At 31.3% G+C, this 16,464-nt stretch overlaps 2 protein-coding genes and 1 pseudogene across 2 annotated transcripts; all 3 read right to left on the bottom strand.

Annotated features, from left to right (window-relative positions):
• Positions 1–1,001: 1,001 nt before the first annotated feature.
• LOC145594369 (cytosolic sulfotransferase 5 pseudogene) lies at positions 1,002–2,018 on the bottom strand (annotated as a pseudogene).
• A 2,686-nt stretch (positions 2,019–4,704) lies between these two features.
• On the bottom strand, positions 4,705–8,151 carry LOC145596021 (uncharacterized). The gene is made up of 3 exons (XM_081652452.1): positions 7,750–8,151; positions 6,461–6,528; positions 4,705–5,143 (listed from the first exon to the last, which is right to left on the bottom strand). Exons 1-3 carry the CDS (start codon positions 8,110–8,112, stop codon positions 4,705–4,707), a joined length of 870 nt encoding a protein of 289 aa, XP_081508578.1. The 5' UTR covers positions 8,113–8,151.
• Positions 8,152–10,914: 2,763 nt separating this feature from the next.
• Positions 10,915–14,918, bottom strand: LOC145594371 (uncharacterized). The gene is made up of 3 exons (XM_081650692.1): positions 14,571–14,918; positions 13,358–13,425; positions 10,915–11,350 (listed from the first exon to the last, which is right to left on the bottom strand). Exons 1-3 carry the CDS (start codon positions 14,916–14,918, stop codon positions 10,915–10,917), a joined length of 852 nt encoding a protein of 283 aa, XP_081506818.1.
• Positions 14,919–16,464: the final 1,546 nt, after the last annotated feature.

The following is a 16,464-nucleotide window of genomic DNA, read 5'->3' on the forward strand; positions in this document are numbered from 1 at the left end:
GTGTTTTTGTCCCTCGGGAGAGTTACAACTCAGAGGCTGGATCTAAGTCGCCTGTACCTGCAAAACAACGGAACTCCGGATGTTTGGAGGTCCGCCTCTGAAGATTAAGTTAGTAAGGATTCCGAGTAAAAAAGGTGCGGAAAGTAAAGTATCTTTTCGGATTATGAGATCATGTGTATATCTGTTACTTGAGAGTGACATGTGGTGTAAACGATTTGTACGTGCCCCAATAAATGGGGGAATCTCTCTATTCATAGGGTCCTAAAAAGTTGTGCCCTGTCCTGGGGTTTGTTCATATAGGATTTAGGGCAACGCCGTTTTGTGGCTCCCTTGGGAGCTTGGCCTTGAAGGCCGCCATTCCCAGAGACCATATCCGCGTGACACGTGTCAACATCTGGGAGATCCGTTTGGGCACCTCTTCATGTGACACGTGTTGCGCTCTCATTGGGCCACTTGGCGCTGAAGAAATACCCAAATCAACTTATATGCACCTATTCATATGATGTTAATTAATTGCTTCTCTCTTGTGTGATTTGATGATTTAACTCATATAATAGTGGTGGATAATTATAGCCTCTAAAATGTTTATCTACTTATTTACCCTTGTTAATATTATTTATCTTTTTTTAACTCTAAATAATAATGTTTGAACATTTAAAGCCTACAAATATTTGTTTACATATTTTTCGTTATTAATATTGCCAACAATTAAAAAAGCTAGCTATCTAGATATGGTGGGCTATGGCGCACGCATTAGCCACCTAGTTAATGAAAAATATTGAAAACAATTTAGGAAAACATAAACACTTTATTCAATTTGAAGTAAAAATACAGAACAAGAGTACGTAGTACTTCAATAACAAAACCAGAAAAACTAATCAAAAAAAGTAAACATACAAAGGTCAAACTTCATCATTGGAAACACAGTCATCCTTATTCTTAAAAATCTAAAGCAAACAAGATCACTTATTCTAGCTTTTTAATTATTTTTGAGCTTTAAATTATGAGTTGATTTGATAGTATGCAAAAGAAAAACCAGCAATCTTAAGTTTTTCTAGCATTTTCTCAAAATGTTTAACCATTGTAGGAGTCACGTAATTAGCCCAATCACCGACCTCGCCTTTCCTAAAGAAAGCCTTATTCTCAACTTTAGGATCAATCTTGCCACTCTTGTTAACCTCCATCTCTTTCAAACTTTTAATGCTACAAAGTTCTATTATCTCATCTATAACATTTCCTTTCACTTCCTCCTCCGAAAAAGGGCAACCCACAAACTCCGCCAACCTTTTCAAATGATCTCTTGGATCTTTCTTTAGCCCTTCATATTCCATAAACAACACCTTTTCCGGATTTTGTTTGCTCTCCTTCCAGTAGCTCAACACATGATCTTCATAGGGCCCCCACGGGGACACACCCGAGCAAAACATTTCTACATACTTCTCCATAATTTCCATATTAGGTTTATTAACACCTTTGCATGCTTCAAATTGTTGATGAAAATGCCAATGTGAAATAAAGGTGTCTAAAGGATTTCGACAAACATAAACAATTCGACTTTTTGAAGTCTTTATTGAATCAGGCAATGAGTAGTATGGTATGTGGGTACCAAAGAGTCGAGGTGAGGGTAAATTTGACAAATTTGGTTGTTCTCCATTGAACTTTTGGTAAACTTTGATCTCTAATTGTTGGATGAGCTCATGAGGGTTTTTGGATCGAAACGGGTGTTGAGTAAAATCGTTTGATATTTTCTCACGATCAACTATAGCAAAAATGAGGGATTTAAGCCATGTTGTACCGGTTTTGGGATGGCTGGCTAGGATGATATCAGAATCATGAGCTCGAAAGTGGGTTTTAAATGCAATTATACCCTCAAAAACAAAACTTAAACACCATAAACCTTGATAAAAGTACATTGGCCAAGCAAGCCATGTTTCTTTTGGGAGGGAGAGTTGGAGCTCTTTGACTTCATCATCCAAATTTTCTTGACTTTTTGTGGTTATGAACTCTGAAATTGCCATTTTAATAAATAGTAGTGGTATATCAATGGTAAAAACACTGTATTATATAGTCTGAAGCTGGTATGCATGCTACTGTAATTACAAATTTCACATTATGATGCATTATGCATAGATAATGGCATTGTCATGCATTGGTACACTTGTTGGCTAAGTTACGTACGGTTCCATAGAAAAGATTGTTGTCAGATGATTTTTAGACGACTCACATGATATTAATTAGTACATACCGAGTAAATTATATACACAATATCCTATAAAGATGATTTATCACCTGTTTTTCATTATATTATTATATGCTTCTAACGGATTTTAAGTTCACATGTACAACTATCTTATTATGTAGGGTGTCCATAATTCGGATTAAAACCGAAATCCAATCCAATCCAAACCGAGTTATCAATTCGGATCGGATCCGAACTTTAAATCGGATTGGATTAGATTGACCCTAATCGGATCCAAACTAAACCGAACACCGAAATTTTGAATTAAGCAAATATTTTATGGACTGTTGTGTTTTACAATTAGGCTTTAAACATTTAGCCCAATTGCTTCTCTAAATTTGCTGATAGTTGCTACTACTGCCTTAAGCTTTATATAGCTGAAAGTTGCTGCTTATATGCTAACGTTATTGATATTTAGTGCATGTAGCTTAGTAATTATTGTAATGGAAATGATGTTTCCTTTTAGTTGTACTACAATTTATGTTAATCAGATTATTTTTAGAATTGTATTGGTCAAAATATTATTTTTATAATTGCATTTATATTTTCGTATTAGTATATTTATTAAAGAAGATAATTAACGTATTTTAATTCGGATTTTCGGATCGGATCCAAATAACCGAATATTAATTCGGATTGGATCGGATTGGATTGAAAAAGTAATTCGGATCGGATCGGATTGAAATATGAAAAACCGAATTATATTTCGGATCGGATTGGATCTGGCCTTAATCCAAACCGAAAACCGAACGGACACCCCTATAATATTATGTTTAAAATAAAAAAATCGTTATAAATTCAGGGCTCACATAAATAATCAAAGGTTCCTATAAAATCAACGAGGTGGTTTCAATAAGTACTACTCCCTCTAATTCTGAAAGATGGTTAAGTGTGTCATTTTTCCCTTAATCTTTTTTGGTTACGTTTTTATTACTTATTTTCTAGATTAGATAATTTATTTTATTTTTTTTTTTAAAAAAAAAAAAAAATCCTATTTCCATATACATGGATATTGGTAAAGTGACAACGCAACGGTTCTCATTTAATAAAATTCTTAACTCCTCCCACATCAATCAATTAATTAATTAACCTATACTAAAAGCGAACCTAAAGTGACACTTGTCACGATGTCATTAAAAAAATTTCTGCCTTTTTTTTTGCTAAGTTTGAATAACTTCCATTTTATAACCTACAACAATACTTATTTCCATTTTGACAACACATTTATTCCAATCATACTCAATTTATTTATTTATTATTATTTTTTTAAAAAATATATTTTATTTACTAGGAATCTTTTAGTTACAAATATACTAACATAGATTAAAATTAAATACACATTCTTAAATGGACCTGGTTCACTCTAATTTATTATGGACCACTAACATTAGAGAAACTATAGTTGTTTTATTAATAAAAAAAAGCCATTATAATTAAAAAAAGGTCACTGTGTTGAAATAAAAGTCATTTTGGTAACAAAAAGGATAAGAGATTTGGTCAATATGAATAATAATGGCCACTATGTTAAAATTAGAGTCATAACGTCGTACTTCAAGTTTAATAATATTAAACGTTATACAAGTTTTTAGTAAAGGTTACTATGTTAAAAATACAGTTACTTTGTTAAAAATAAGGGTCACTATGTTCAATATAATGTCAGTTGCGTTTGATAAATCTCGGGTCCAGAATAATATTATTGTGGACCAGGTCCACGCAAGTTTTTTGAGATTAAAATTAAGGTATTGAAATATATTGTTATCCAAGATTATTATAAAATTATCAATTTTTTCCTATAAAAATAGAAAAAAAATTATTTTTGGTAGCTAGCATACTTTGTATAAATCTTAAAATTATACATAACGTTTATAAGAATAACCGAACAAAATCGTTTTCTTATAAGTTTGTAAAAATCTCCCACGATGTTATTGGCTATGGCCATTAACTTTGTTGCTACTCTTGTTTATGGTTTAATCTAGTTCAATGTTTACCAAAAAAAATAAATTTAAAATTAATGATCGATTGACAACAACTTATTTAGCAACATTGACATGTATAAGTAGATTATAATGATTAAATGAAGATGTTTGAATTAAGAAAAAGTTTTTGAACCAACCATCAAATTTCACTATGTAACCATATAGCTTGATTTTAGATCGATTACAAGATCGAGTTTGAGCCTTAGGTTTTTCGTTTCTGAATTGTGTCAATTATTCTTAGCAACTAGAAATCTATAATATGGAGTACTTTTAAAAATGAACCACAATCACAATGCCAAATTGAATAGAAAGCCACGAGAGGTACGGGATGTAAATTACATCATCACAATATCTAATACGTACTATATATAGTAGAAAGCACGGTGGTACATACATAGAACTCAATTTAGATATTGAGTACTATCCCTCGAGACTTCTTGACCTCCTTTTTCAATTTTAATAGCATTTTGTACAAATTAGAACATATGATCACTTTCCAAATGTCCTTTCCCTTTGCTGAAAGGAGCGCAAGGCTCGGAGGAACTCAACTTCTCCAAATTCCGGTGCGGGAACTTGGGAGAAGTACAGCTCGGTTTGGGCTAGCTGCCACATCAAATAATCACTAACACGGAGGCGACCACCAGTTCGGATAAGCAGATCAGGGTGAGGCGCGCCACGAGTCCATAGCTCTTGATCAAACAAGGCCTCATCGACGTCTTTGGGTTCAATCACCCCAGCCTTGACCTTTTCACAAATGCTCCTAGTAGCTTGCATTACATCTCTAGTCCCTGAATAACATACTGCTAACATAAAGTCCAACTTGTGTGTGTGCTTTGTTCTTGTTACTTCTTCCACTTGTTTTATAATGTCTTGTAAAGATTTGGGGAGTAGCAATCTTTCTCCAATCATTGAAACTTTTATTTCTTTCCTGTAAATAATGTAATGTATTCAACAAGCTAAGTACACCCTTAGCTTGCATAAATTTCTAGTGCATATTTAATACTTATATGTAGCCTCAAGGGCTATGTATAACATTTTTCTATATAAAATACTAGTTTAAATCCCGTGCATGCATGGATATTACTAAGATTTTTTTTTTTACAATTAATTCAAAAAATATTACACACAAAAACAATTGACATATGATATAGTTTACATATTGTGCATGAAAAAAAAATAGGACATTTTGTGAAAAATTACCTTATAAAGCACTTTTTTCGCGAGAAACTACCTAATAAAAAGATGTTGTAAGAAACTACCTTATAGAAGAATAAATATTGTAAGAGACTACCCTTGGTCGAAAAATCATCGTTGACTTTTATTTTCCGGCGTTGATCATGTCACGTGCCAATTAAGAAAAATGGAGGGAAAGGGTGAATTAAAAGTCACGTGATTGGCACGTGATGTGGTTAACGCCGGAATTTGAAAGTCAGCGGTGACTTTCCGATCAATGGTAGTCTCTTACAACATTTACCTTTTATAAGGTAGTTTCTTACAACATTTTTTTTATTAGGTAGTTTCTCGCAAAAAAAGTATTTATAAGGTAGTTTTTCACAAAATGTCCAAAAAAAATAAGATTAATTGAATAAGTTATTTTATACACATAATAAATTTTAGTTACCAAAATGATACTTGATTAGGTTGTACATATTTTTGATTCGATGATTAAGACTTTTTATAAATGTTTATTTGTTGGAAATTATTTTACTATAATTGTAGATTTGTTTTAGTATAATTGAGTTCCTTATTATTATTGATAAATTAGACATGGGCATGTTTTCTTTTATTTACCAAAATAAAAGATATTATTAGGTTCATCGACAAAAATGGTTAGATATGTTTAGATTTAATAACAATTAAAATAAAAAGATAAAATTGAAGGGAAAACTTTTTACTATAGAGTGACACGTGTCATTTAAGGTTTCGCTTTTAGTATAGGTTTATAGATGTTGTAATTTAAGATTGGTGATCTGAAACTAATGCAAATTAAAGTCAAATATATACGAAGTATATCTTAAAAGTTAAAATTATATATGCATTAGTAAGTGTGCTAATGTTCTGAAACAGACTATTACGTACACTTGTTTAGAACCAATCAACAAAAGGAAATATGTAACTTTTGTTCCACAATATAAACTATAAGCAATTTTTTACATGCACCAGCTGCACTTACAAATGAATACACCATTAAAGATAATTAGCATGATTTAAATCAATCTGCCATAATGGTAAGTTAATAGAGTACCTTACAAAATTCTGCAGATTACTCTCTAAATATTTTTCAAGCTGCCCGAATAATAGATCGTTGGCCTCCTGCAATTCAATCGGAAGAAAATTTAGTGGAATGAAGCTGATCGGATCGGTCAAATAATAATGTTCAATTATTTATGTCTCAAGGCTCCTAAAGCGTTACATATGAGATTAAAAAATGGAAATATTAAAATAAAACAAACATTAATAAAAATAAACGTGATTATATCAAAGGGGCATTTGTTACTCGGATGATAATAAAAATAAATAAATTAAAAAAAGTCTGCCTTGTGCTGCACTAGTTATTACTCGAAAATCCGTGTAAAAAAACCCAATTTCTTTGATCTATCATTTATTTTGTATATTTTTTTATAGATGTGAGATTGTCAATATTTTTCACATGATATATTTTGGTAATGATAGTGATACAACTTATGTAAAATCTAATTTCTTTGGTCATACATTATCAATTGCTAATATGTAATTTCAAATTGCATTTTAAACAGTTTCATGCAATGTGATCTTAATGCATACCATCAAACTTTATAGAACTGGTAAATCCTTATTTGACATCAAATTAAAAGGCATATCATTGGATTGTTGTAGAATATTTTGTAATTTTTGTTTTTAATTAGTCATTTTTTTTTTCTTTTTAAAAATTAGTCATTTGTAATAGAAGACTCAAGAAAAATACAACTATTAGTTAGGGACTAGCTAGGTACTTTAATGAATGCCGAGTAAGGATTCTACTACAACATTAAATAATAATTTAATAATATTGGCTTACACGCATTTTCAAAATTAGCATGCATGCATAAAAATTAAAAGCTACGAGTAGTATGTTTATTAACCAACAATGATCCTCAATCTAATAGTAAACTCTATTATAGACTAAAAAAGAAAAGAAACAAAAATGAATTATTTATTCTTCCAAACTAAAATTATAAAAACATTAAACTTACAACAATCAACTCTAAATGAGATTGAGTAAAATACTTAAAGTCAAAATCACAAGAACATGGAACACATTTGTACAAGCAACTAATAAATATAATTAATTAGTCAAAAGAAAAAAATAATAATTAACACAATCATAGTCAAATTAGCCAACACATTCAAATTTTAGCAACCAAACTAGCCACACGCTAATTACTAAACGAGGCCATAATCTCAACAATACAAATGACCAAGATATCGATGAGTGGCTTAAGCTAGATAGATTAAGTTGAGCAAATATACATAGATGAAATAAATAATCAAAGAAGATGATAAAGGAACACTTACTTGTCCTCTTTGTAGGTTTTTGAAAGAATACATAAAAGTGGTGGCATTAGAAACAGCCCATTTAAGACAAAGGTCAGCAAAGAGGGTGTTAGCTTGAAAGAAAGGATCATAATTTAGAGGTTTTCCTTGAGCCTTAAGCCACCTCCTACTACCATCTAATATAATTGCAACATGTTTTGGAATAAGCTCTTTTTTAAGATCAACCTTTAAGTATTTTTCATCATTTTTGGAGATGTGTTTATTGTTGTTTCCAAGTACAAGTATTTTTGAGCAATATTTTGAGGAGTTGTTTTTGGTAAAACACAAGTAGTTAAGGCTTGGCTTGTGCTTGAAAAATGTACCACATTTTACCAATCTTTGCATTTTTTGGCCTTTAATATTTAATTTTATTTTTCGGTTTTTGGTATTGTTAACAAGAGTTTAATTTAGTGACTCAACTTTGCTTTGCTGTTGTTGGAATTATGTTGGGTAATTGACTAATTATTGAGTGGTGGAGTTGTTGGAATACGATTGTGAAATTATTGTTGGGTCATAATCTATTTTTGCTTGGCAATCAAATCAAAAGGTATTGGTTGTTTTGTTTTTCATCATTCTTCGTACTAGTTTAATTGTTTTTAACTAGTATAGTGCCCATACTTTAATTTGTGTTTGATGCATGGCCTACAAAATCCTACTATGTTTAATGCATGATTAATAAATAATTGAGAGATTTTTGAAAGAATGACTGATTGAAGATTTGAAGCTGATTGATTTCCTTTTTTTTTTTTCCCAAAAATGTATGATTGGTGAATGATAAGAGCTGGTAATTTTTTATTTTTCTAAACTACTTGATCATCAATTGCCTGATCAATGATTGAAATTGGTATTTATGCAGCTTTGGTCTTCTTTTTCTTCTCCGTTTATATAATGACAGAGGTGGATGAGTGGGTAACTTTAAATATAGGAGGGAAATTAAGGTGGAAAAAAAAGAAGAGATTTAAAATTGGTCAAAATTACACTTATAGTTAACGGAATGCTTACTGTTGATAATTTGTTGAAAATATAGGTGTACCATTGATAATTTAAACTTAAGCAGGTGTATCATTGATAAAAGCCCAAATTTGTGGTGTACCAATACTTGCAAAAATGTTATTTTTTGGGTTATTTTTACCAGAAATTTTAAAATGGGGGGACAGATGGCCATCACTTTGTTTTGACAAAAATGTTGGGAAAACATAATACTCTTACACACCAATAGCTAAATAGTGAATGTATTGCAACTCAAATATCAAAAAAAAAAACCAGAGTACTTAATTAGTCAAAATAACCCAACAATCCCAACATCATTTACCTTCCTCCGGAAATATTTGCCTATGGGTTCTAAATTTTAAAGAATTCGACCATTTGATGACATAGCTAATTACTAATTACTAAATACAATTGTCATAATTCCATATTACAATCGTAATTTGGGGTTCCGATTCGTTCCTGCAAAATATAGTACTCCGTAATAACAATTAGTTAAATAAATATACGGAGTAATTGATTAGAAAAATTGGAAGGCATACTATGTAATACATAAAAATAAATAAATAAACAAATAAATAAATAAAGCTCCAACAAGTATCATTAAAAAAAGAAAATAAAAATAAGCTACAATAACTATCGAATAGTGCATCGATTGAATGGAATCTCATTGACCTCACCACTACACCATAACATTTGGTAAATTGTAAATTTGCACCTGATTATGATTTAAATCTGATTTTATATTTTCAAAGTGGAGATGCTAGCTCCGCCATTGCTTACAACAATTTTTTTATAAGGTAGTTTTTCACAATATTTGATGTATATAAGGTAGTTTTTCACAAAAAATCTTTAAATCAAAATACGGTATTTTGTATTTGAACCCATAGAGTATTACGAATTATCCACCCCGACTTGGCTAAACAATAGCGTCTGTTTTTTGCAAACCTAGACCACACCTTGGGATTATGGTTGGCATATTATTATACCAAGAGCTCTTAGGGAGATGATTCCATATGAGCTGAGATTGTTTCTGAAATAGTAACGATTAATAATGTCTTAAGCATTGAAACTGTTTTCAGTAGATGAGTAGTAGACAGAGCGAATGAGGGAAGGGCCTCTAGATGACTTTGGACTTGAACAGTTTAACCTATTATAATTTAGAAACAAAATTGAAAGGTCAAGCATTCATTTTCTAGTTCTACTTTAATTATCATATGTTGAAGATTCAATTTGGAGTAGGTCATCGAGTTCAAAAGAACTCTCAGGGATCATCCCAAATGAGAACTTCTTAGGTTTAGTACCAATTAAGTACCATAAGTCATTAATGACTCTAGTAAAACCTAGTTGGTACTAAAATCTCTTAATTGGTAACCATTTTATACCAAATTATCTTTTTTTGTATCACATGATTACCAAACTTACGCAAGTACATACCAAGCCATTAGGTTTTACTAAAGTCATTAATGAATGGTGTTACAGACTTACAGATGACTGAGAATATTAGGTTTTACAAAAGTTATTATTGAAATGAAATATTATTTGTAGTAGATCATACACTTCGAATGTAATACTCCCTTTGTTTCCTTTATTAGTTTCCTTTGGAATCAATCACTTAAAATAAGAAAAGGAGGAATCTTAGTAGTTTGGAATTTGTTTACATACTTGTAATTAATGTTTTGTTTTTTTTTTTCCTGTTTTTTTTAATTTTTTTTAAATTTATTTATGGGAATTGGTTGTAATTAATCCTATAATAAATCTTGATTAGAAGAATTTGTCATGTCAGCAATCCACTAGCATATATATTAACCAATTACAATCATTTGACTCTTTAAACACCCAATTAGATTACTTATTCACAAATTATAAAATTATTCATCCTATATATAATGTTAGGAATTTATTCCATATGGGTACATCATTTTAAAACGCCCAAAATAGTATATGGGACTAACAAAGTAAAACGGAAGTTATAACTTAAAATGTTTTATATTACCTTTTTTTTTTTTTAGTATTACTTTTATTTATGGCAATGAGAATCTATTATCAAGAGTAATTAACAAATATATTGAAAGATGGTTTGCAATATTAAGAACAAAGATACAAGAAGCGTCCACCAACTTGGAATTTTAAATTTCTTAGACAAGATTGCTTCTAATTTTATCTACCAAACGATGCATCTCTTTGCTGATAAGAACGCAAAGCATCGAGGAACACATTTTCGTCGAAGTCAGGTGCACAAGTTTTGGTAATATATAGATGAACATTGGCAATTTGCCACCCCAACAACATGCCATGGCGAAGCCGGCCGCCTGTTCTTATAGATAGGTCAGGAATAGGTCTAGAGCCGAGGATGGCAAGATGTTGTTGAATCAAATTTTCATTAACATCCTCTATTGTAATGCTTCCTTCCTTTACTTTGTGACAAATTTTCCTTGTTGCTTGAACTATGTCACTTTGTGAAGTGTAGCATACTGGAAAGACTGCATCAAGTTTTGTATTGTCTTTTGTTGCTTCCTCCACTTTCTTTATTTTGGCTTGAAGTGATTCAGACAACAAGTACTTCTCTCCTATTGCCGACACTCTTACTCCACTCCTGTTTCACAATGGTTGCATGGAAACAAAAAGGATAAAGCCAATGATAGTATACTGACCCAATAACCACTATAGCAATGACCGTGTAACTTATATAATAATGAGTTATTAACCCTTGTAACCTTGAACAAGTAACCCCTATAACATTAACGAATTAATCATCATGATGTATATGCACACGGTGCGGCCAATCACATATATATATATAAAATTTAGTGTTCAACAGTATTATAATCCCCTCATAAGTTCTAAAAAAATGAACCAAAATTGACATCAAAGAATCACTCTTTATTATTTATTTATTTATTTATTTATTTATTTTTAATTCTACTTATTTAGCGTTATTCTATTTAGGGTTTATTTCCATTATCCACTTATCCCTTTAACCTCACACTAATTACACATTATCTCTTACTTCATTCACATTTTCTCTTGGGTGCTGATATTGCCAAGGCAAAAAAAGTCATTTCCAAGGCTAAATTATTTACCCATTATTTGTAATCTATGAGAATCGATCTATAAATGTCAAACTCATTAATTTTGTAATCTTTTGATACCTTTTGTTCCAAATATTGTTTTGTAATCTTTTGTTACTATAATTTAGTAGCTAAATATTTCAATTTAAATATTTCCCATTCTAAAGACAATAAACATAACCGGGCAAACCAACTAGTCATCATTCTCTGAGAAATATATCGTAGTATCGTACGTCCAAGGAGTTCTACATCATACGATTAATATCCATAACAAGTACGGAGTAGTAGTTTCTCAATGTTAGAGTAATTTTTTTTAAAGCTTAATTTGTATATTATTAAAAAGGTTAAAACTTATACGGAGTACTATAACAAAAAGAGTAAATAACCACTTACATGATACTCCTAAGAGACTAAAAACAATCAATCTAAAAACACATGAGGTGCATTATGATCAGTTGAATTTGCTGCACTATTATCACCATGGGCTAGATAAAAATTATATGAATCCGATACAAGGAATAGTAAATTGTAAGAGTATTGACACTCTGTAATGGTGAATAATTAATGGAAGATTTTGACGAAAATAATTAGTTGGTGGAGTTTGGAAAATTTTTAATCGGAATATTTAGCTATTAAAAAGTATAGGTAATAAAAGATTATTGGCAATAAAAGATTATTATAAGATTACAAAATATTTCATTGAATTAATAAGTTTGACATTTATAGATTCTTATAGATTGCGGGCAGTAGTAGATAATTTAGCCTTGGAAGTCACTTTTTTGCCTTGGCAATATCAGCACCCTTTCTCTTACATCCAACCACCATTTTATATTTGCTCTCATACTTATCTTACATCCATACCTTTATTTATTTATTTACTTATTTATTTTAAATATTTTTTTTAAAGATTGTGTAACTATATAACACTCGAGTAGTACATAAAGTGAAAATTTCACCATACACCCGGATAAATCATGAGCATGATACACTTGGTCATAATACAAAGGTTATTAAAAAGAGGTGGAAAGTACATTATATTGCATACAAATTAAAGTACACGAACTAAAAAAAAAAAAAATCAAAACGATTCCTCCTTGATTTAAGGGATTGATTTATATATATTCTTTGATTCATGAAATTGATTTTTTTTATTTTTTATTTTTATTTTTAATCACATTTCATATATTAATAGAATACTTATGGTGAATATAATTTCATTTTTTTGTTAAGAGAGAGAAATTGAATTTATATAGAGAGAAAAATCATGGTAAATTTGAATTTCAAAGTAATTCAATGTTATAGAGTTAATTTTATCATTCCACTATAATCTCTTAATGATGTAATTTAATTGATTAATTCATTGTTGAGAGAAAAGGTATTTTTAATTTTTTTTCCTATATTTTCAATTTTCTGAGGTTGAAGATTATGTTGTTTGTATTATGATAAATGTTCTTTTATCATTTCTTAGATACATATTCCTTTTTTTTTTATTGGAATATGTTCTTTAAATCTGAGCAATGATTGATGAGTACCTCATAAAATATTCCAGTTCTTCCTCTAGAAATGTTTCAAACTGATTTAGAAATAAATGGACTTCTTCCTGCAATGTAAAAATTTAGGAGGAAGCGTTAGAATATAATTAAAATTTACGAAGTTCGATTCAAGTATCTGCAAAGAAGATTTATCCATCAATTAATGCTTATTTTAAAAATCAACTCGAGGCCAAGCCAAAATTTCAAAATATTTATGTGTAATTTGCATAGTATTCAAACTTAGCAATATAAAATTTACTCCCTCCGTCCCCTTTTGATAGTCCTTTATAGGCAAATTTTAGTCCCAAATTGTTTACCCCATTTGCTTTTTTCAACAACCATAAATATTAATTTTTTACCAATATTCCCTCTAATTTACAACAATACTTGTGCAAATTTATATTTCCCATGTAATTTTTGTTTTCTCATGTACTTTTTATTACTTTCTCTCTCTACTTTTTTTGCATACCCAATGTCAATTTACTTTTTCAATGTACTTTGACTATTCTTATTTGTGTTTATTAATTCCCGTGAAAAATGCCCATAAGGGACTATCAAAAAGGGACGGAGGTAGTAATATTTAATACTTTATCCATTTTAATAAGATGTTTGCATTACCTTAATTAAGACATACACATAAATTTTATTAGACAAATTTTATTGATGGCTGGCCCCTTTCACAAATAATTTGGTAAGCATGAATTTTTAAACTTTCAAGTAGTAATATGCTATTAGAGTGTTTTTTTAATTTTTTGGGTTGATCTCAACTCTTTCCTTCCTAGCTTTGGGAGTAGCAAGGAAATGTATTATACACCATACTTCATTTATATGCATCTAGGATTTTAAATTATTTTCACTATGTGAGGTAGGTGATGCATTTGTAGTTTAACATATATAGCGTATTATGGAAATGATGAATTATACTCCTTATCAAAGTGTTTATTCATTTAATGGTGATCTAGTAAGTGAATGCATGAGTTCACTCTTTAGGGTCTATTCTGCTCACCTTATCTTCAATTATTTTAGGTGTAATAGTTCAGATAAGTTCAGTTTAGGTTCAATAAGTTTTCATAAGGGTTATCTAAGTAGAAATTACAATTAATTATTTTTTTTTAAAATCTAATAAGTTCAGATAAGTTAAGTTAGGTATCCTTACCAAACGACTTAAAATGAAAAAGAAAAGAAAAGAAAGTAAAAGATATATATGGAATACCTTGGGTCGCATCTTAAAATTTCTAAGACCATAAATGTAGGGTGTGGCACTACTAACTTTCCATTTGAGACAACACTCGATAGACCTCTTGACAGCCTGATAGAAAGGCTTATAATCAAGATCTAGGCCATGCATTTTATGCCATCTCCTAGATCCATCCAAGGTAAAAGCCACATGTTTAGGGATAATAAACTCTTCTTCTTGATTCAAAACTTCTTCACCATTTTGTGTACATTTTGTTGGTGCAACGACGAAATGACGATATGGGTTGTATTTTGCTGATGGTTCAACTAATTTTTTAGGCGATGCAAATAAAGATAAGCCATTTACTCGCACCAAACGTAGCATTTCTACTTGCTAAGTTTTGCTATTTTGAATAATAGGTTACCGGGGTTGGAGTATGCATGGACGTATGGTTTTGGTTATGTAAACCAGTAAAATGATCATCTACTTATATTCCTAATTTAGTAAGCAACTTCAATAAAGCACTGCCGGATCCAGAGTTATATACAAGTACAATTGTACCCCATTTCAAAAACAAACAAAATAAATAATAACGAATATTTGATTGGAGCTCAATTTTGCTTAGGATAGTCAAAAATAGAAGCGTGTTCGAGAAGATTAGAAGTTTAGATGTTCACGTTGTAATGATAATTGATGAGTTCGAAAAATATGAACGCTCTAATCATTAAAAAGGTTTTTTTTTTTTTTTTTTTTTTTTTGGAAGGCGACATCACTAGATTAGTGCATTTTGACTTCAACAAAAACAAGAATTTTCAATCACAACGATCGTATTTTTGTTGTTACAATTGTGGGTGGGTGTTTTTTTTTTTGGGGGATTTGTGGGAGGGTGTTAGAGATACGAGGTATAATCAATATCGATACATATATGCTTGATATATTTTCCGTATTGATTTCCTTATCAGAGATAATATATTTAGGATTGTTTATATTAATATATTATTTTATTGGAAAAATACACTTTAATAATCCCAACTATGGACGATTTTCCTACAATAATCCCAACTAACGTTTATTCTACAATAATCCCAACTATTGGGTCAGTTTTCCTCCAGCAGTCCCAAACCGGTCAACAAAAGTCAATAACCTATTATTGTAGGTTGTTTGACACGTGTCAGCGTATGAGTGGTTTCCAAAAAAAATACAAAAAAAAAATCTGGCAGCCAATCCTAACCACCACCTCCACCTCCTGCCGCCCAACCACCACCACCAGCCCTAACCACGACCAGCCGCACCCCCGAAACACCACGACCAGCCGCACCCCCGAAACACCACCTAAATCGCACCAGCAGCCGCCCTTGCCCGTGAAACCACCAGCAGTCCCAAGGCCCCCAAATCGCACCGAATCGCCTCGAAACCCTAACCCATGAACTGATGGAGCTTGAATCCGCGACGCCTGGTGGTTTTTCAGGCGAATTGGGTACGTTTTTCAGGCGAATTTCTCAGCCTTGAATCCGCGATTTTGGGTGACTGGTTTTTGAGGTTGGAGGAGGAAGAAGGAAGGGGAGCGGTAGAGGCATGGAGCGGTAGTGCGAGGCTGCGATTGGTCGGAAGGGGCAGGCGATGGTGGGCGGCGGCGGAGCTGCGGTGTTGGGAGAAGAATTGGGGTGGAGCTGCCATGTTTCGTGGTGGGTGTAAGGTGGTTGAAGGGAGGAGGGGTGGCTGGGATTATTTTTGCTATTTTTTTTCTTTTTTTTTATTTTTTTAAATTAAGCCAATCATGTGCTGACATGTGGCATTTAAAAACCAAAAAAAAAAAGTTTACCATTTCAGCAGGTAACCGATTTTTGGGATTGCTAGAGGAAAACTGACTCAATAGTTGGGATTATTGTAGAATAAACATTAGTTGGGATTATTGTAGGTAAATCACCCA

Source organism: Chenopodium album, chromosome 19 (genome assembly GCF_948465745.1).
Source record: "Chenopodium album chromosome 19, dcCheAlbu1.1, whole genome shotgun sequence".
NCBI lineage: Eukaryota > Viridiplantae > Streptophyta > Magnoliopsida > Caryophyllales > Amaranthaceae > Chenopodium > Chenopodium album.

What these genes read in the sequence shown, in the direction of transcription:
- LOC145596021 (XM_081652452.1), bottom strand. Translation starts at nt 8,112, where the DNA reads ATGCAAAGATTGGTAAAATGTGGTACATTTTTCAAGCACAAGCCAAGC. An exon ending in AAAACCTACAAAGAGGACAA is followed by an intron (nt 6,529 to 7,749) that starts GTAAGTGTTCCT and finishes ATTGAATTGCAG; the next exon opens with GAGGCCAACGATCTATTATT. An exon ending in AATCTGCAGAATTTTGTAAG is followed by an intron (nt 5,144 to 6,460) that starts GTACTCTATTAA and finishes CATTATTTACAG; the next exon opens with GAAAGAAATAAAAGTTTCAA.
- LOC145594371 (XM_081650692.1), bottom strand. Translation starts at nt 14,918, where the DNA reads ATGCTACGTTTGGTGCGAGTAAATGGCTTATCTTTATTTGCATCGCCT. An exon ending in ATTTTAAGATGCGACCCAAG is followed by an intron (nt 13,426 to 14,570) that starts GTATTCCATATA and finishes TTTACATTGCAG; the next exon opens with GAAGAAGTCCATTTATTTCT. An exon ending in GAACTGGAATATTTTATGAG is followed by an intron (nt 11,351 to 13,357) that starts GTACTCATCAAT and finishes ATTGTGAAACAG; the next exon opens with GAGTGGAGTAAGAGTGTCGG.